A 22,129-nucleotide genomic window follows, 5' to 3' on the forward strand; every position below is an offset into this window, starting at 1 on the left:
TGCCCAGTTTACCAGTAAATATGTGACTGATGTACTCTACAGTACAAAAGCTTGGGGTCCTCCAGATAATTTTGTCTTTTCCATGAAATATCATACTTTTATTTATCAAATGAGTTGCATAATGAATAGAAAATATCGTCCAGACAATGATGAGGTTAGAAATAATGATTTTTACTGGAAATAATTTTTTCCTCACACTTGGCTTTCGGCACTGAATGCTCCTTTGCAGCAATTCCAGCTTTGCAGAGCTTTGGCATTCTAGCTGTTAATTTGCGGAGGTAATCTGGAGATATTTCACCCCATGCTCTCCCCTCCCACAAGTTGGATTGGCTTGATGGGCACTTTGCAGCAATTCCAGCTTTGCAGAGCTTTGGCATTCTAGCTGTTAATTTGCGGAGGTAATCTGGAGATATTTCACCCCATGCTCCCCCCTCCCACAAGTTGGATTGGCTTGATGGGCACTTTTTGGTACCATACGATCAAGATGCTCCCACAACAGCTCTATAGGGTTGAGATCTGGTGACTGGGCCCCTCCATTACAGATAGATACCAGCTGCTGCTTCTTCCCTAAATAGTTCCTGCATAATTTGGAGGTGGCTCTGGGTCATTGTCCTGTTGTAGGATGAAATTGGCTTCAATCAAGCGCTGTCCACAGGGTATGGCATGGGGTTGTAAAATGGAGAGATAGCCTTCCTTATTCAAAATCCCTTTTACCTTGTACAAATCTCCCACTTTATCAGCACCAAAGCAACCCCAGACCATCACATTACCTCCACCATGCTTGACAGATGGCGTCATCACCACCATGCTTGACAGATGGCGTCATTCACTCTTCCAGCATCTTCTCAGTTGTTCTGCGTCTCACAAATGTTCTTCTGTGTGATCCAAACACCTCAAACTTTGATTCGTCTGTCCATAACACTTTTTCCAATCTTCCTCTGTCCAGTGTCTGTGTTCTTTTGCCCATATTAATCTTTACCTTTTATTAGCCAGTCTCAGATATGGCTTTTTCTTTGCCACTCTGCCCAGAAGGCCGTCATCCCGGAGTCGCCTCTTTGCTGTAGACGTTGACACTGGCATTTTGCGGGTACTATTTAATGAAGCTGCCAGTTGAGGACCTGTGAGGCGTGGATTTTTCACACTAGAGCCTGTAATGCACTTGTCTTGTTGCTCAGTTGTGCAGCGCGGCCTCCACTTCTCTCTACTCTGGTTAGAGCCTGTTTGTGCTCTCCTCTGAAGGGAGTAGTACACACTGTTGTAGAAAATCTTCAGTTTCTTGGCAATTTCTCTCATGGAATATCCTTCATTTCTAAGAACAAGAATAGACTGTCGCATTTCACATGAAAGGTCTCTTTTTCTGGCCATTTTGAGAGCTTAATGGAACCAACAAATGTAATGCTCCAGATTCTCAACTAGCTCAAAGGAAGGTCAGTTTTATAGCTTCTCTAATCAGCAAAACTGTTTTCAGCTGTGCTAACCTACTTGCACAAAGGGTTTCAAGGGATTTCTAAACATCCATTAGCCTTCTAACACAGTTATCAAACACAATGTACCATTAGAACACTGGAGTGGTGGTTGTTGGAAATGGGCCTCTATATACCTATGTAGATATTGTATTCAAAACCAGATGTTTGCCGCTAAAATAGTAATTTACCACATTACAATGTATAGAGGGGATTTCTGTGTAATTTAATGTTAGCCTCAATGAAAAAAAAAGTGCTTTTCTTTCAAAAAGAATTAAATATCTAAGTGACCCTAAACTTTTGAACTGTAGTGTAGATCAGTTAGCTAATGTTTTGCAATGTGGGGGTGAGATGGGTCCTTCTAGCGGCATGGCAGTAAATACTTTAGGCAGTATTCATTGAGTCAGATTGTTTTCTCTATCTCTATCCTCAATCTTCCTACATTGCATTTCCTATATACAGTAACCTCCTCCACTTTGTTCCATTTGATGACCAACATGAATCGGACCATTGCGGATGAATTTATTCTCCTGGGCTTTTCTGACGATCCGGCAGTGAACATCCCTTTGTTTTTGCTGTTTTTGGTGCTGTATCTGATAACTGTCACTGGAAATGTTCTTATTGTGAGCTTGATCGTAGCCACCGCGGATCTACATACCCCAATGTACTTCTTCCTCTGTGTTTTATCTGTGGTGGATCTGTGCATGTCGACATCTGTTGTGCCCCGACTCCTGATGGATCTCTTTTCTAGTCATAGGTCTATATCTCTTGGCGCTTGTGTCCTACAGTTCTACATTGTACTTCTCATGTCAGGAGCCGAGTGTCTTCTCCTCGCCCTAATGGCCTATGATAGATACACCGCCATCTGCCAGCCACTACACTATCCGGTGCTGATGAGGTGGAGCATCTGCTATCGTCTAACAGCCACGGTGTTGATAACGAGCTTCATGATCTTCATCATTCCTCCTCTTTTGAAGCCAATGGATCTGTGTTACCCAAACCATATTAACCATTTCATGTGCGAGGTTCTCGCCCTCATGCAGTTGGCTTGTGATAACATCTACTTCAGTGAGGTTGTGATGCTTATTACCTGTTTTATCGCCCTTTTTCTCCCCTTTGTGTTTATTATTGTTTCCTATTGTTGTATTATAGGCTCTATTGTAAAGATACACTCTGCAGGAAGGTCTAAGGCTTTTTCCACATGCACCTCTCATATCACCGTTGTGGTTTTATTCTACGGGACGGCAATGGTCATTTATTTTAGTCCATCATCTAAACATTCCACAAACCAGGGAAAATACTTATCATTGTTTTCTTATATTATTTGTCCATCACTAAACCCTCTAATTTATAGCCTGAATAACAAAGAAGTTAAAGTTTCAGGTAGAAAACTTTTCAAAATGTGTTTTATTACTGAGGTGCCCAGATATTGAGTAGGAAATTCGAGTAAGTAGTCTCACTTCAAATTTTTACTTCTTCCCCAGCTTACAGGTCCCGCGACATGTCCTGCACTATGTCTCACGCCGCTTCTCCTTCCGAGTACGATCATCGCTGTGCCGCCCGGTAACCAAAGGACCTTCCGTGACGTCATAGCATGTGACCAGTCGTGTGTGAATTTTGTATTATCTCATAGGCTACAGACTGGTCACATGGCTATGACGTCATGCTAGGTCCTGTCAGTGCCTCTCGCTGGTACGCGGTGCTCGCCCAAGCATCTCAGTACTCGGTATACTCGGCGAGTGCCGTGTACCGGTGAGATGCTCGGGCACATGCTTGGCTCCCCGTCCCTGCATATTAGAACTCTTTACAGAGTCAGCCCCCATGCAGGGATTGGCTGCAACGGCCAGTGAATTGCGGTGCCAGGAATCAGGTGATCGGAGATCACCATTGCTATAGTAACCCGCCTGTCAGGTTACTATGGCAACGGTGGTAGCGGTGACGTCACTGCTTACCAACCCGCAGCTTCTGCTCACTCATTGAGTGATTACACAGCACAGGGGAACAGAAGCGTTCTTTCTCCCCTGTGCTGTCTGATATAGCAGAACTGCATGGGTTGAGGAAGAAAGAAGACAGAAGACCAGGATCGTGGAAGGGTGAGAGGGAGTAATAAACATGGAGTCCCTGAGTGAGTCTGTGTATTTATTTCTAATAAATAGTGATGAGCGAGTATGCTTGTTACTACTCGGTACTCGCACGAGTATCACTGTACTCGGGCTACTCGGTGGATACCGAGTAATTTCGCGATACTCGTGCTGTACTCGTGGTCTTCATCCCTGCATGTTGGCGCTCTTTTAAGAGCCAGCCCTCATGCAGGGATTGGCTGGCAGACCACTGCAATGCCACAGCCCTGTTAGTTGTGGAATTGCAGTGATTGGCCGGCCCGCACAGCGTGACCGAGCCTTTATACCGGCGGGCACGCTGTGCTCTGCACACAGCCATCTCATATTCCCTGCTTTCCCCGCCCACATGCGCCTATGATTGGTTGCAGTGAGACACGCCCCCACACTGAGTGACAGGTGTCTCACTGCACCCAATCACAGCAGCCGGTGGGCGTGTCTATACTGTGCAGTAAAATAAATAAATAAATAATTTAATAAAACGGCGTGCGGTCCCCCCAATTTTAATACAAGCCAGATAAAGCCATACGGCTGAAGGCTGGTATTCTCAGGATGGGGAGCCCCATGTTATGGGGAGCCCCCCAGCCTAACAATATCAGTCAGCAGCCGCCCAGAATTGCCGCATACATTATATGCGACAGCTCTGGGACTGTACCCGGCTCTTCCCGATTTGCCCTAGTGCGTTGGCAAATCGGGGTAATAAGGAGTTAATGGCAGCCCATAGCTGCCACTAAATCCTAGATTAATCATGTCAGGCGTCTCCCCGAGATGATTAATCTGTAAATGACAGTTAAAAAACACACACACCCGAAAAATCCTTTATTAGAAATAAAAAACAATAACAAAGTCCCTCATCACCAATTTATTAACCCCGACAAAGCCTCCATGTCCGGCGTACTCCACAGTCCTCCAGCGTCGCGTCCAGCTGTGCTGCATGGAGGTGACAGGAGCTGCAGAATACACCGCCGCTCCTGTCAGCTTGACACAGCAACTGAGGTGAGTAGCGCGATCAGCTGCTGTCAGTCAGGTAACTCACGGCCACCGCTTGATCCAGCAGTGGCCTCGATTAACCTCAGTGACAGCTCAGCTGATCGCTATACTCACCTCAGTTGCTGCGTGGAGCTGACCGGAGCGGCGGTGAGTAGCGCGATCAGCTGAGCTGTCACTGAGGTTACCCGCTGTCACTGGATCCAGCGGTGGCCGCGATTAACCTTAGTGACAGCTCAGCTGATCGCGCTACTCACCTCAGTTGCTGCGTGGAGCTGACCGGAGCGGCGGTGAGTAGCGCGATCAGCTGAGCTGTCACTGATGTTACCCGCGGCCACCGCTGCATCCACCGCTGGATCCAGGTAACCTCAGTGACAGCTCAGCTGATCGCGCGGCTGTCTTCATTTGCTGCGTGGAGGTGACAGGAGGGGCGGTGTATTCTGCAGCTCCTGTCACCTTCATGCAGCACAGCTGGATGCGACGCTGGAGGACTGTGGAGTACGCCGGGCATGGAGGGTTTGTCGGGGTTAATAAATTGGTGATGAGGGACTTTGTTAGTGTTTTTATTTCTAATAAAGGATTTTTCGGGTGTGTGTGTTTTTTAACTGTAATTTACAGATTAATCATGGAAGGAATCTCGGGGAGACGCCTGACATGATTAATCTAGGATTTAGTGGCAGCTATGGGCTGCCATTAACTCCTTATTACCCCGATTTGCCAACGCACTAGGGTAAATCGGGAAGAGCCGGGTACAGTCCCTGAACTGTCGCATATAATGTATGCGGCAATTCTGGGCGGCTGCTGACTGATATTGTTAGGGTGGGGGGCTCCCCATAACGTGGAGCTCCCCATCCTGAGAATACCAGCCTTCAGCTGTATGGCTTTATCTGGCTGGTATTAAAATTGGGGGGACCGCACGCCGTTTTTTTAAATTATTTAATTATTTATTTCACTGCACAGTATACACACACCCACCGGCTGCTGTGATTGGGTGCAGTGAGACACCTGTCACTCAGCGTGGGGGCGTGTCTCACTGCAACCAATCATAGGCGCCGAAAAGCAGGAAAGCAGGGAATACGAGATTGATTAATGATCGGCCGGCTTTTTCAAAAGAGGAAAAGCCGCCGGAGTTTAGTGAACAGCTGTGCAGCGCCTCGGCAATGATCGGGGAACGGTGAGTATGAGAGAGGGGGGAGAATGACCGACAGACTGTGAGAGGGGGACAGACAAGACAGAGAGAGACAGACAGAGCGAGACCGACCGATGGGAGATAGAATGAAAAAAAAAATGACCAACATCGCTAGTAAAAAGCACAAAACGTGCGTTTTGGACATCGGAGTGCCACACAATGTTTTATGTAAAATCTTTCATGTATTAATCTCAAAAAGTAACATACACCAGCTCTATCTCACTATTGGGTATGTGCCCTTAACATTTCCGCCATGAAAATTCATTTTGGTGTCATTTTGGAAGGTTTTCTGGTGAGTCCGTAAAAATGGCGTAAAACTCGGACAAAATTGTTCACAGCTGTGACTTTTGAGTGATAAATGCTTCAAGGGGTCTTCCCCATGCTGTTGCCATGTCATTTGAGCACTCTTCTGAGACTTTTGTGACATTTTTAGGGTTTCTACATGCTGCCGGGGGTCATTTCAGAAAAATACTTGGGTCTCCCATAGGATAACATTGGGCTCGGTGCTCGGGCCGAGTACACGAGTATCTTGGGATGCTCGGCCCGAGCCTCGAGCACCCGAGCTTTTTGGTACTCGCTCATCACTACTAATAAAGCGTCTGTGTATTTATTTCTAATAAAGTATTTTTTCTCTGTGTGGTGTCTTTTTTTTAACCCTTTATTGGAGATTCTTAATGGCTGGGTAAAACTTGCCTGACATTAAGAATCTCTGGCTTAATACTAGCTGGTAAAACAAAGCTGGTATTAACCCCTTATTACCCAGCGTTCCACGCGGCACCAGGGCCACTGTAAGAGTTGGATACAGCACCAGAAGATGGTGCTTCTATGAACACACCATTTTCTGTGGCGGCTGCGGACTGCAATTCGCAGCAGGGGGGCCCATAAAGCTTTGGCCAACCTGCGCTGCTGATTCCCATCCCCAGCTGCCTAGTTGTACTTGGCTGGACACAAAAATGGGGCGCAGCCCATGTTGTTGTTTTTTTAATTATTTCATGAAATTCATAAAATAATTAAAAAAAGGGCTTCCCTATATTTTTGGTTCCCAGTCGGGTACAAATAGGCAGCTGGGGGTTGGGGGCAGCCCGTACCTGCCTGTTGTACCTGGCTAGCATACAAAAATATGGCGAAGTGAACATCATTTTTTTGGCAAAAAACTTAAAAAAACCAACTTAAAAAAAAGGCTTCCCTGGATTTTCCATTGCCAGTGAAGCTAACACCAATCAGTGGGGGTTAGCAGCCAGTAGCTGCTTGGATTACCTTTAGCTAGCAATACAAAAAATGCAGTGGGAGCCCAAGCACTTTTTTTAATTATTTATTTAAATAACTAAAAAAATGAGCTTCCCTGTATTTTGATTGACTGACATCACAGTGCTGTAAAAATAAATAAATCATTAAAAAAATGACGTAGTGCTCCACGGTATTTTTGATTCTCAGTGCAGATAAAGCAAATGGCGTTACCTTGGGTGGCAATCAAAATACAGGGAAGCCCATTAATTTTTTTATTTAAAATAATAATAAAAAAAATAATGCGTGGGCTCCTGCCATATTTTGATCGCCAGTCAGGTAAAGCCAGACAGCTGGGGCTGGGATTCTCGGCAGCCCGCAGCCGCTCCTGGAAATGGTGCATTGTTTCTTAGCGCCATTTCCAGGAGCTTTACCCAGCTTGTCCAGTGGCCCTGATGGCGGTGGCTCGCTGGGTAATAAAGGAGTTAATACCAGCTTTGTATTCTCAGATCGTACGAAGCCTGAAATTCATGGTGTCATGCCAAATTAGACATGGCCACCATGAATTTCTAGGAAACAGTGAAAAAAAACACAACACAGAGACATCTTTTTTTATTAGAAATAAAACAGAAAAACATCCACAGGGACAGCTATGTCATCTTCATCACTGTGCACTGTGTTTTTGGATGATCCCTCTTAGATATATGGAACTTCCCATTGCTATTAATGTGTGTGGGTAAATCACCTGGGCAATTGTAATAATTGAATAATAAAGAGATTTTTATAGGGATTTGAGTTTTTCATGTAAATTTGGATTTGTTGACTGTCCCGATAATATTGGTGGATGTTAGCCCCTAAATTTATTGGGCCATGTGAAATTTTGTAGGTGGTCAATACAGTTGCCTTTAGACTGAGACTTCTTCAGTCTCTGCGGATGCCAAACCAATTTCATAAGTTTCTGGTAAAAAATGTGTTCCCTCAGCCTTGTCTTCCTCGTCCCCGACTCCTACTGTTCAGATTGATGGAGGTTTGAAGTATGAGGTGCAGAAGATTGTTGACTCTCGTAGGGTCCAGAATTCTCTTCAATACTTAGTTTATTGTAAGGGATATGGACCCAAGGAGAATATCATGGGTTCCGGATCGGTCAGTGATAGCCAGTCGATTGGTCAGGGCCTTCCATCGGAGGTTTACTGAGAAACCTGGGGTCCAGTGCCCCCCCTTGAAGAGGTGGTACTGTCTTGATTCCTCTGTGCAGGGCATTGTGCAAGCAGGTGATGCTCTACCATGCCTTCCTGAACTTCTGAGCTGACAGTGACAGTTTTCCTTTGTGCAGAGCATCTTGCATTGGAGTTGCTGTGCTGTGTTTCTTTGAACACTAGCTTACAGGTTGTTTGACAGAACAGGATTTCATGCAGGTTCTGGGAGATTCTTTTACTCAGGTGTTCCACTTTCTGGGTAATTGCTCTGTTTCATTACTGAGCATGCTCTCCCAGAATCTCGCCAGTCATACTCTCTGGTTCTGCAGTTGTGCTCTTGGCTTGTGTTTGTGCTAGTGTTCTGATCTAAGTTTCTTGACCCCAGACAATTCTTTGACTCCTCTCTGCTCACTCCCTGTTCTTGTCGTTACCTCCTGGCTTCTGACCTCGGACCGTTACCTGACCACGTCTCTGTCTGCTCGCTGATTCTAATACGTACTTTCCTGGAAATTTGACCCTCGGCTTGTGACTTGACTGCATTTCTGGTTACTCCCTGTGTCCTGTCGTATCCTCCTGTTTCCTGACCATGGCTTGTCTGACTTCCCTTCCATCTATACTATCTGTAATTAATGACTAGCACCACAGTCACAAATGTATTAGACTGGAAACAAGTCTGGAAATTCTGCAGCCATGGGAACATATTTAGGCCATGCAGGCTGCTCACAGTAGCAGCAGAAACATGTAGCCTGCCATTGTTATGTTGAACAAGTACTTCTGGGACGTTTTGGAGAAATGGCTGCACCACCGGTTTCACAAGCATATCAATGTAACACCAACCTGTTAATGCACCTGGTATGAAAACCAGAGTGTTCAGGCTACTATAATTTTTGCCTTCCTACACAATAGTCCTGTGAGGATAGATGTGATGTTTCCTCATGAAGGCAATCATTACGTTCAAGGTACATAGGTGAGATTCATTTCTGAAGAGGACTGACCTCCAGTCCAGCCTCCATTGCTCCATTCCAGTTACTCTGCACCATGATAGACTTAAAGAGTAGTGGAGTGAAGTCAATGGACTTCTGTAGTTAGATGTTTGGCTTGTATCTGTTATGTTTGTATAACAAAAGTAAGGTTAAGGGTTAAAGGTAACACACTATAAAACTGCAACTAACCATGACTGTTCCTGTACAGACTAGAGATCACAACTCTGCGGTCCCTAGTTTTTTCAGCTGCAGTTGAGATGGTCCTGATCACAGACTAACTGATATCACCTCGGACCTATGCTGCCTGATCGGCCATCGAGCCCTTCACATTCCTGCCAAGGAACTGGAGAGCAGAGCGCAAATTACCTACAGAAGGGAAGGTGTGCTGAAGTAGAAAGCGATCCCACAGTGAGTAAGACAAAGAACAAGATACCAGAGAGAGCGTATATTGTTAAAGAATATGACACTTACTTTCTGGCAACTAATGTAAGATAGGTGCAGAGTGGAAAATAAACACAGCAGAGAGAAATATCCCATCTGGTCTTCCACTGACTGGCAGAATCTAACAGCAATAAGGCTGGACTTCAACATGAGAATATCACCAGCAGGAAAGACCAGCGGGAAGAAAGTATTTAAAGCCACACCCAAAAAGTGATTGGGCAGGAAAACGAGTAAATGAAAACATCTATTAGCCTAATAAAACTAAAATACAGATAACTGAAACTAAACACCCAAAGAAAAGGTGTATCTGCTGTGGTCCAGTGCACAGAGAAGCCCACCAGAGAGCACAGACTCAAGAGTTTGAATCCAGACGCATGACAATAGCTTGATGTCATGCTGACACCTTCTGAATTTTTTGTGTAGACACTATATTTTTTTTAAAACAGTTTTTATTGAAAAAAGGCAACATAAACATACATATCTGGGTTAAACTACAGAGGAGACAAGGGAAATACAGTATGTCAATAATAGGACAATCTAAAAAGAGAGTAAACGGAAAATTTTTATGGAAACCAACAAACTGGGAGAACTTCCCAGAACCCCTCCCCCTCCTTCCTCCCTTCCTTGGGCACACACAAAGAAAAGCTTTTGACAAAACATTACATTACACAAGCCTAACAGGTACTTTGCCAGTAATTTGCTTTCCTTATATACCAATCCATAAACTGAAAACAATCATGCACTGCTTGGCGCATGGACATTGGGCGTTAATAAAGGAAGTCCAAGTAAGAGAGAAGCGTTTAGTGAGTTTTTCTTTGTTAAGCAAGGACTCTATCCAGTCCATTTTGAAGAGGTAAGCCATCTTTGTACTAATTAAGCTAAGAGTAGTGACTGCATCCTGCACCCAGAGGTGTAAGATACTTTTATGAGTGGCTGCCGCTGAAATGAATAAAATAGGGCGCTGATGGGCAGGAAGCCTACCCAGCTGATCCTGTGGGAGAATTTTGAAGATGACCCACTCAGGAGACAGGGAAATGGAAAAATCAAAGGTATTAGTAAGGTGTTGTGAGAGTACATACCAGACCTCCCGTATTCTCGGGAAATCCCAGAGGCAGTGGAAAATATCTGTGGGGAGTGCAAACATTTTGGGCAGGGATGGACACCAGAGGGGATATCTTAGAGTTTACTGCCGAGGAAATATATGCTCTATGAAAAATCATGAGCGCCATGGTTTTGTAACTATCGTATGGTAACATGGATAGAATACGTAGCGTGGCCTCCAAGAGAACCTTTACCGGACAGTCAGTTAGGTGAGACACCCATTTCCCCTGGCTTGGAGAAGAGTCCAACCACTGGATAGAAGGCTTAAGAAGCTTATATATGAGACTCAGAGAATAGATCCCTAAGTGAACTCTAATGGAAATTAAATTTAAGGGGTGCTCGCTATCATCTTCTGGGATGGCTCGTAACACCTACTTAAGTCTACATAATGTCTGCTCTGGACATAAGTAAAATTATCTCCCGCCAGAATCAGATACTTAAAAGCAATGTCCTCTGAGGTTAGAGAATGTTGTTTATCCAAAAGCAAATCACAAAGTAATCCACAGCCAGTATTCCCAAGCACATGATAAACAGGAGGTGGCCTACCCTGCAAAAAGTACGGATTACCCCGAAAAGGAAGAAGAACTGAGGTGTATATATCTATGAAAAGCATAGGAAGATTTAGTAATCTTGACCTCTGTATTGCAGGAGAGAATCCAGAAGTGGATTATTCAGCTACAAAGAGGAGAGAGAGAGGGAAAAAGAGAGAACAAGAGAGAAAAAGAGAGAGAGAGAAAAAAAGAGAGAGAAAAAAAGAGAGAGCGAGAGGGAGAAAGAGAGAGAAAGAGAGAGAAAGAGAGAAAAAAGAGAAAAAAGAGAGAGAAAGAGAAAAGAGAGAGAAAGAGAAAAGAGAAAGAGAGAAAGAGAGAGAGAAGAGAGAGAGAGAAAGAGAGAGAGAAAAAGAGAGAGAAAGAGAGAGAGAAAGAGAGAGAGAGAGAAAGAGACAAAGAGAAAAAGAGCGAGAAAAAGAGAGAGGGAGAGAGAGAGGGGGAGAACGAGAGAAAAAGAGAAGAAGAGAGAAAAAGAGAGAAAGAGAGAAAAAGAGAGAAAGATAAAGAAAGAGTGAGAAAGAGAGAAAAGGAGAGAAAGAGAGAGAAAGAGAGAAAAAGAGAGAAAAGGAGAGAAAAGGAGAGAAAGAGAGAGAGAGAAAGAGAGAAAAAGAGAGAAAGAGAGAAAAGGAGAGAAAGAGAGAAAAGGAGAGAAAGAGAGAAAAGGAGAGAAAGAGAAAAAGAAAGAAAAGAGAGAGAAAAGAGAGAGGAGAGAGAGAGGAGAGAGAAAAGAGAGAGAGGAGAGAGAGGAGAGAGAGAATAGAGAGAGAAGAGAGAGAGAAAAGAGTAGAGAGAGAGAGAAGAGAGAGAGAGGACAGAGAGAGCAATGCAGCCTCATTCCGTGAACTGCTGCAATTTTAGAGGTGTGTCCCGCGGCTCACAGCTGATGTCCGGCTCCTCCCCTCAGTGCATAATTAAATTAAATTATAATTATAAATAAATAATTATAATTTCAAATTAAAAATAAATTAAATTCTTTACCAGGATGGCCGGGACTCGAACTCATGAACTAATTCTCCTTAGGCAGTAGCTCTACCCATTGAGCCACTGCCTCTAATGAAAAGCATAGGAAGATTTGGTAATCTTGACCTCTGTATTGCAGTAGCGATATATCACACGCAGGCACTACCTGAGTGAAGTCTCCGGTGATAGCGCAGCTCACATCAGTTGCTGCGTGGAGCTGTTCTACGGCGCTCCCTGTCAGCTTCATGTAGCAGAGCTGAAAGCGTCGTGTGGATTACTTCGGACCTGGATTGTTGTTTGGGGATTAATAAAGTGGTAAATGAGGGTCTTTTATTCCAAATAAAGGATTTTTCATTGTGTGTGTTTATTTACTTTCACTTACACGTTAATCATTGAAAGTATCTTGGGGAGACGTCTCTCATGATTAAGCTAACCTTATTACCTTGATTGCCACCTCACCAGGGCAATTCGGGATGAGCCGGGTAGAGTCCCGGGAATGTCGCATCTAATGGATGCGGCAATTCCAGGCGACTGCTGGCTGATATTGTTAGGGTGGTGGGCTCCCCATAACGTGGCGCTCCCCATCCTGAGAGTACCAGCCTCCAGTCATGTGGCTTTATCTTGGCTGGTATCAAAATTGGGGGGACCGCAGGTTTTTTTTTTTAATTATTTATTTATGTTACTGTACGATATAGACCCGCCCACCGGCGGCTGTGATTGGTTGCAGTAAGACAGCTGTCACTCAGCGTGGGGGCGTGTCTGACTGCAACCAATCATGGGCGCCGGTGGGCAGGGAAAGCAGGGAATACCAGATTGAATAATGAATAGCAGCCATTTTCAAAAGAGGAAAAGCTGCCGGAGCTTTGTGACAGCCGTGCAGCGCCGCGCCCGTGATCGGTGAGTAGGAAAGAGAGAAGGATTGTGCTGGGAACGCAGGACACATGCAAATACACAACGTGCGCACATAGCCTTACTGTGAAAAGCCACGCTTTTGGTGATCGAACCGTTATCGAGCGGCCGAACTTGAAGCAAATCGTTCAGGTTTTTCGAACGACTCGAACACCACCCAAAATCACTCGATTTTGAAATTGGCGAACGGTTCGAATTGAACATCGCTCATCTCTGCTAATAATTCAGACACTCATAGTCGGCCACTAGAGGTTTATGGGGTGCGAGCCACAGCCCCGAGTTCCTCTCACCATCAAAGTAAGCACTTACAGGAGATTGTGCTGGATGGACAGAGAGTCATTGGATTTTGTGACTCTGGGGCATTTCTCACAATAGCTAATCCCCGAGTGGTTCGGCCAGAGGCAATACATTATGGACCAGGGATTGTTATTGAATTGACTGGAGGACAAAGGAGGAATATCCCAAAGGCAATTGTAGATATGGACTTTGGCTTTGGGACAAAGCAATGTGTGGTTGGGGTGATGAGCGACCTGCCTGCAGACATTCTCCTTGCAAATGATGTGGCAGATCTACAATATCGATTTGTGGGTGCAAGAAACACAGTTTGAGTGAAAGAGGACACAAAGGGAAGCTTGTCCTTCCAACCCTACTGCTGTACAAGGGACTATCTACAGCTTCTTCATCCAATACAAGCGTGGAAGCCAACACCAGTATGTTGATGGACTGTCCCGACAAGAAGAACCATAGACTATCCACAGCTGAGCAACATGGACTTAAGTGAGATGTTCAGAGGTCTGTGTAGACCTCATGGCATGCTCACTTATTCAGAAGTAGGGAGAGATTGTGATGGTGGGATATGGGGGGAGGTGTATCTTGCTGTAGATTCCTATTTTAAGCTTGGTTCACTCTCCATTATTTGTACTGCTTCTGTGTACATTTCTTTTGTTTCTAAGTAATCACCCCCTATAGTGCAAGGTTATAGCCTCTTGAGGCGCTTCCCTCCCTGTTTGTAGGGGGAGGTGGGCCTAGAGGTCAGCCAACTGTAAACCTTTTGCTTACCTGGGAGATTCAGGCAGTCTGTTGGGAACTTGAAGTGAGAAGGATTGATCCTCTGGGAGAAGCTGAGACTTTTCAGACCTGGACATTTATCTGTTACCACACTATATTTGTTTTAGTGGACTAATTTTACCCTCTGTTTTGTGGATTATGTTATGGACCGTTTTGATTTGATTGGAATAAATGCTCTTTGGATTGTACCGCCATCTCTCGTTCTGTTGTGTGATATGGGAGAAGGACCCCGTGACAACATGTTACATACATACAGTCCCTGACAAAAGTTCTGTCGTTTATCCATGTTATGTAAATAAAAGCTTAGAACTTGGCTTTAAATTCATCCATTGGTTTTATAAATTACTCTTTTGAAAACTGAAACCCTCCCAAATTTGGTTTAGGTTATGAAAATAAAGTTGCTGCAAAGCTGAAATATTGATCATTTAATGAACACAGAAAGGTCAGATTTTGGCAAGACAAAAGTTTTGCCGCCTTGTCATATAATGCACCCAATCCTAGTTTATATCCTCACCTGTGCTCACTAAATGATCGGTTAATTAGTGGGTGTGTATGAAAAGAAACCCAGCACCACAGAACTTCAGTTGAACTGCAACTTGACCTCTGACAACATGCCAAAAATCCACCCTGAGACCAAAGCCTTGATTATCAAGAGGCTGAAGACCAGATCCACTGCAGAGATGGATGGTGTTACGGGGGGACTGGCAGATTAGGATAAGGTAGTGTATTCCCAATTGCCAGTCGGGGTCCACCGTGCTCCCAGATGGAAAAGGAACTGCTGGCAACCCAAAGGGTAGGCAGAGAATATAGAGCTGTTTACTCAGAGATAACCCAGGAGACCTGGGAACAGGTCACGTGTGTATTGACACGTCAAACCGTACGACAACCCAGTTAGCGTTTTGGTGGAGCAGGCGCTACTCCGACCACGTGTGTAGGGAACACGTCAGGCCAGATGGTAACCAGTTAGCGTTGACCGAGAAGACCGGTGCAACAGCGCCCTGTCGGCCACATGTGTAAGACACGTCAGGCTGAGCAGTCCTCCGATTAGCGTTTCTGGTCACCACTCAACTGGCCACGTGTGTGAAGGACACGTCAGACTAGGTAGTCACACCAGTAGCATTTGACTAGGAAGCCGAGGAGGGAATAGGGTTCACACACCCAATCCAGGAACACCCTGTTAACTCCACAGGGGTTCTGGAATGGACAGGTGGTGCAGCAGGTACGCTGTCCGTGTGCGTAGAGGGCACTCTCGGACAGGTGACGCAGCAGGTATGCTGTCCGTGTGCGTAGGAGGCACAAAAGGACAGGTGACAAAGCAGCCGCAGTCCAGTTAACGTCACTGGACTGCTATAGCACAACTGGAACGGCAGCAAGGAATCACGACGCCTGACCCTGATGTGCTGAGCCACGAATCATGGCGTGACAGGCACTGTTCGCCTAGCCCTACCTAGCGTTCCAACAAAGCTTATGCCACCATGAACTCTAAGTGAAGACTGTGCACCTCCATGTTGTCTCCAGCCCCTTTTACAACCTGGGTCCGCTCCACACCCAGGGTGGACTACAATGGCACCTCCTGGAGCCAATAGCAGAGTGCCATGTCATCAGTGACATCACCAGCGGCCTATCCGGTACTGCCACATCACTGATGACCTTATGGCAGCCACGCCCCAAACACCTCACCAGTCATCGTCTGATGACCAATGGTGAGGTGCCAGGTCATAGGGGCGGGCCTCCGCTAGCCAGTCCGGAGTGGCCACGTCATCAGGACACCTGATGCCCTCTGCCCTATCAAGGCCTGATACCTCACGAACATGCCCAGTGAGGTCCTTACTGGACCTAGTCTCTGATGCACTAAGGGCCTGAGCATGTCAGTAGCCTGAACAACAGTCTCAGAAATCAGACTAGGCTTGCTCAGTAGGCACAACACAGGACTTGGCACGATGTCCAAGTACCTGTGCAAAGAAGCTTTTCGCACTAAGTGTAGGAGCATGCTCACTAGGCGAAACACTGGACTTAGGCTCTGGCTGTGGTAAATCGGCGCACGCATGTGCACTAGGTACCTCTCCACACTTAGACGTGGAGGAAGAAGCAGCCAGCTGGACGACCCGAGGCACGGCCAAAAATGCAGCCGGCGCCTAGGCGCAACAGGAACCACAGCAGGCTGCCTGCGGCTATGGCGGCGCCAATTCATAACAGTTGGCACCTTTAATGTGTCTCAGCATCAAGTACAAAGAATTAAAATAAAGATTTGAAGAGACTGGAGATGTTTTTGAAAAGCTCAGGTCCGGCAGACCCCACAAGACAACTGCTCAGGAGGAACGTTTGTTGGTTAGAAAATCCAAAACCAGCCCCTCTTCCACTGCAGCAGAGCTCCAAAAGGCTTGGTCACCTCAAGTCCCTGTGTCAACTAGAACAGTTTGTAGGATTCTGTCTTGAAATGGCCTCCATGGTGGAATCAGTGCCCAGAAGCCAGCACTAAACAAAAGGCAATTAAAAAACCGTGTGGCATTTGCCAAGTCCCACAGCCTGCTAAACAGATGGATGCTGGAAAAGTGGCAGAAGGTGGATTTCTCTGATGAATCTTCAGTTGAATTACACCACAGCCACCACAAATACTGCACGAGACCTACTGGAGCCCGTATGGATCCAGAAAACAGTTAAATTTGGTGGTGAAAATATCATGGTCTGGGGTTACATTCAGTATGGGGGTGTGCGAAACATTTGAAAGATGGAAGGCAATATCAATAGCCTAAAATATCAAGACGTATTAGCTACCCCTTACATTCCCAATCATAAACGGGGTAAAATTCTGTAGCAGGATGGTCTCCATCTCATACATACATCTCTACAACAAAGTTCCTCCTGGCAGAGAAGATCAAGGTGCTCAAGGCCTGGCCAGCCCAGTCACCAGACGTGAACAGCATTGAGCATGTTTGGGGTAGGATGAAAGAGGAAGCTTGGAAGACAAAACCAAAGAATCTAGATGAGCTCTGGGAGGCATGTAAGATGCATTCTCTGCTATTCCTGATGACTTCATCAATAAATTGTATGAATCATTATTGAACCGCATGGATGCAGTCCTTCAAGCGTCACACAAAATATTAAATATGGCTCTATTAGCACCACAACTTCATTCACCAATGTTATGCAACATATCTTTGTATTAGAAGTTAATTATTTGTTTGAATTTCACATTACTTTCTGTGAGCGACAAAACTTTTCTCTGGTCAAAATCTGACCTTTCTGTGTTCATTAAATGATCAATATTTCAGCTTTGCAATAAATTTATTTCATTTTATTTTCATAAACTAAACCAAATTTGATAGGGTTTTAGCTTTCAAAAGAGTAATTTATAAAACCAATGGATGAATTTAAAGTCAGGTTATCAGCTTTTATTTACATAACATGGATAAGCGACAGAACTTCTGTCAGGAACTGTACATCATATAGGAACAATTATTTACACCATTGAAAGATAAATATTATAAAATGTATAATTCCTACATAAAGTGCCAGGTGTTTGTAATTCTGTATATATGAATGAACATACAGTACAGACCAAAAGTTTGGACACACCTTCTCATTCAAAGAGTTTTCTTTATTTTCATGACTCTGAAAATTGTAGATTCACATTGAAGGCATCAAAACTATGAATTAACACATGTGGAATGAAATACGTAACAAAAAAGTGTGAAACAACTGAAAATATGTCTTATATTCTAGGTTCTTCAAAGTAGCCACCCTTTGCTTTTATTACTGCTTTGCGCACTCTTAGCATTCTCTTGATGAGCTTCTAGAGGTAGTCACCGGAAATGGTTTTCACTTCACAGGTGTGCCCTGTCAGGTTTAATAAGTGGAACTTCTTGCCTTATAAATGGGGTTGGGACCATCAGTTGTGTTGTGCAGAAGTCTGGTGGATACACAGCTGATAGTCCTACTGACTATACTGTTAGCATTTGTATTATTGCAAGAAAAAAGCAGCTGAGTAAAGAAAAATGAGTGGCCATCATTACTTTAAGAAATTAAGGTTAGTCAGTCTGAAAAATTGGGCAAACTTTGAAAGTGTCCCCAAGTGCAGTGGCAAAAACCATTAAACGCTACAAAGATACTGGCTCACATGAGGACCGCCCAAGGAAAGGAAGACCAAGAGTCACCTCTGCTGCGGAGGATAAGTTTATCCGAGTCACCAGCCTCAGAAATCGCAGGTTAATAGCAGCTCAGATTAGAGACCAGGTCAATGCCACACAGAGTTCTAGCAGAAGACACATCTCTAGAACAACTGTTAAGAGGAGACTTTGTGCAGCAGGAGGCCTTCATGGTAAAATAGCTGCTAGGAAACCACTGCTAAGGACAGGCAACAAGCAGAAGAGATTTGTTTCGGCTAAAGAACACAAGGAATGGACATTAGGCCAGTGGAAATCTGTACTTTGGTCTGATGAGTCCAAATTTGAGATCTTTGGATCCAACCACCGTGTCTTTGTAGAAAAGGTGAACGGATGGACTCTACATGGTTGGTTCCCACTGTGAAGCATGGTGGAGGAGGTGTGATGGTGTGGGGGTGCTTTGCTGGTGACACTGTTGGGGATTTATTCAAAATTGAAGTCATACTAAACCAGCATGGCTACCACAGCATCTTGCAGCGGCGTGTTATTCCATCCGGCTTGCATTTAGTTGGACCCCAAACACACCTCCAGGCTGTGTAAGGGCTATTTGACTAAGAAGGAGAGTGATGGGGTGCTACGCCAGATGACCTGGCCTCCACAGTCACCAGACCTGAACCCTATCGAGATGGTTTGGGGTGAGCTGGACCTCAGAGTGAAGGCAGAAGGGTCAACAAGTGCTAAGCATCTCTGGGAACTCCTTCAAGACTGTTGGAAAACCATTTCCGGTGACTACTTCTTGAAGCTCATCAAGAGAATGCCAAGAGTGTGCAAAGCAGTAATAAAAGCAAAGGGTGGCTACTGTGAAGAACCTAGAATATAAGACAGATTTTCAGTTGTGTCACACTTTTTTGTTAAGTTTTTCATTCCACATGTGTTAATTCATAGTTTTGATGCCTTCAATGTGAATGTACAATTTTCAGAGTCATGAAAATAAAGAAAACTCTTTGAATGAGGTGTGTCCAAACTTTTGGTCTGTACTGTATGTATATATACTGTATATATATGAACAAGTGTCTAATATGACTGAGCAGTTCACTGTAAATATCATGTATATTGCACAGATAAAAAAACAAACAAAACAAATCAACCTACAATCCCTTGCATTTCATATATAGTAGCTAGTTGTCCAGGGAAGTTAATAAATCTAACTGTCATATGCGGAGAAATGACACACCCAGTCCAGGGATAATGCATATACAGGATACGCACTGAACTAAAACAAAGAATAAAAACAATTAAAAACAAAAATACAGAGGCCCTATAGCAGTGAGCAAACGAAAGATTGTATCAATGAATTCACAAAAATGGTGCAAAACTCGTGGATTCAAATTAAAGGGTTGTAGCATCTTCAGAGTCCAAATCCTCTTCAACTCACGCTGTGCCAATGAGCGGCTGATGTTACCACCCCGACACATAGTGAGGTGAGGTACAAGAGTTCACTGCACAGCGTCACATGATGCTTCCACCTACAGTGCAGAGTGTCACATGATGCGTTGCACCCATAGGTCCCGAAAGCTCCACTGCACAGTGCACAGCGTCACATGATGCTTCCACCTACAGGTCCCGGAAGCTCCACTGCACACTGCACAGCGTCACATGATGCTTCCACCTACAGTGCAGAGTGTCACATGATGCGTTGCACCCATAGGTCCCGAAAGCTCCACTGCACACTGCACAGCGTCACATGATGCTTCCACCTACAGGTCCCGGAAGCTCCACTGCACACTGCACAGCGTCACATGATGCTTCCACCTACAGTGCAGAGTGTCACATGATGCGTTGCACCCATAGGTCCCGAAAGCTCCACTGCACACTGCACAGCGTCACATGATGCTTCCACCTACAGGTCCCAGAAGCTCCACTGCACAGTGCACAGCGTCATATGATGCTTCCATCTACAAGTCCCGAAAGCTCCACTGCACACTGCACAGCGTCATATGATGCTTCCACCTACAGGTCCCGAAAGCTCCACTGCACACTGCACAGCGTCATATGATGCTTCCACCTACAGGTCCCGAAAGCTCCACTGCACACTGCACAGCGTCATATGATGCTTCCACCTACAGGTCCCGAAAGCTCCACTGCACACTGCACAGCGTCACATGATGCTTCCACCTACAGGTCCCGAAAGCTCCACTGCACACTGCACAGCGTCATATGATGCTTCCACCTACAGGTCCCGGAAGCTCCACTGCACACTGCACAGCGTCACATGATGCTTCCACCTACAGTGCAGAGTGTCACATGATGCGTTGCACCCATAGGTCCCGAAAGCTCCACTGCACACTGCACAGCGTCACATGATGCTTCCACCTACAGGTCCCGGAAGCTCCACTGCACACTGCACAGCGTCACATGATGCTTCCACCTACACTGCAGAGTGTCACATGATCCGTTGCACCCATAGGTCCCAAAAGCTACACTGCACAGCGTCACATGATGCTTCCATCTACAGGTCCCGAAAGCTCCACTGCACACTGCACAGCGTCACATGATGCTTCCACCTACAGGTCCCGGAAGCTCCACTGCACACTGCACAGCGTCATATGATGCTTCCACCTACAGGTCCCGGAAGCTCCACTGCACACTGCACAGCGTCACATGATGCTTCCACCTACAGTGCAGAGTGTCACATGATGCGTTGCACCCACAGGTCCCGAAAGCTACACTGCACACTGCACAGCGTCACATGATGCTTCCACCTACAGTGCAGAGTGTCACATGATGCGTTGCACCCATAGGTCCCGAAAGCTCCACTGCACACTGCACAGCGTCACATGATGCTTCCACCTACAGGTCCCGGAAGCTCCACTGCACACTGCACAGCGTCACATGATGCTTCCACCTACAGTGCAGAGTGTCACATGATGCGTTGCACCCATAGGTCCCGAAAGCTCCACTGCACACTGCACAGCGTCACATGATGCTTCCACCTACAGGTCCCAGAAGCTCCACTGCACAGTGCACAGCGTCATATGATGCTTCCATCTACAGGTCCCGAAAGCTCCACTGCACACTGCACAGCGTCATATGATGCTTCCACCTACAGGTCCCGAAAGCTCCACTGCACACTGCACAGCGTCACATGATGCTTCCACCTACAGGTCCCGAAAGCTCCACTGCACACTGCACAGCGTCATATGATGCTTCCACCTACAGGTCCCGAAAGCTCCACTGCACACTGCACAGCGTCACATGATGCTTCCACCTACAGGTCCCGAAAGCTCCACTGCACACTGCACAGCGTCATATGATGCTTCCACCTACAGGTCCCGGAAGCTCCACTGCACACTGCACAGCGTCACATGATGCTTCCACCTACAGTGCAGAGTGTCACATGATGCGTTGCACCCATAGGTCCCGAAAGCTCCACTGCACACTGCACAGCGTCACATGATGCTTCCATCTACAGGTCCCGGAAGCTCCACTGCACACTGCACAGCGTCACATGATGTTTCCACCTACACTGCAGAGTGTCACATGATCCGTTGCACCCATAGGTCCCAAAAGCTACACTGCACAGCGTCACATGATGCTTCCATCTACAGGTCCCGAAAGCTCCACTGCACACTGCACAGCGTCACATGATGCTTCCACCTACAGGTCCCGGAAGCTCCACTGCACACTGCACAGCGTCATATGATGCTTCCACCTACAGGTCCCGGAAGCTCCACTGCACACTGCACAGCGTCACATGATGCTTTCACCTACAGGTCCCGGAAGCTCCACTGCACACTGCACAGCGTCACATGATGCTTCCACCTACAGGTCCCGGAA

General features: G+C 45.8%; 1 protein-coding gene across 1 annotated transcript in view; it reads left to right on the forward strand.

Moving 5' to 3' along the window:
* Positions 1–1,960: 1,960 nt before the first annotated feature.
* Positions 1,961–22,129, forward strand: part of LOC142297439 (olfactory receptor 5AR1-like) — a 42,948-nt gene continuing 22,779 nt past the window's right edge. The window contains exon 1 of the mRNA XM_075341667.1: positions 1,961–2,531. Within this exon, the coding sequence (XP_075197782.1) occupies positions 1,961–2,531 (571 nt within the window). The remainder of the gene's footprint in view (positions 2,532–22,129) is intronic.

Source organism: Anomaloglossus baeobatrachus, chromosome 3, assembly GCF_048569485.1.
Source record: "Anomaloglossus baeobatrachus isolate aAnoBae1 chromosome 3, aAnoBae1.hap1, whole genome shotgun sequence".
Lineage (NCBI taxonomy): Eukaryota > Metazoa > Chordata > Amphibia > Anura > Aromobatidae > Anomaloglossus > Anomaloglossus baeobatrachus.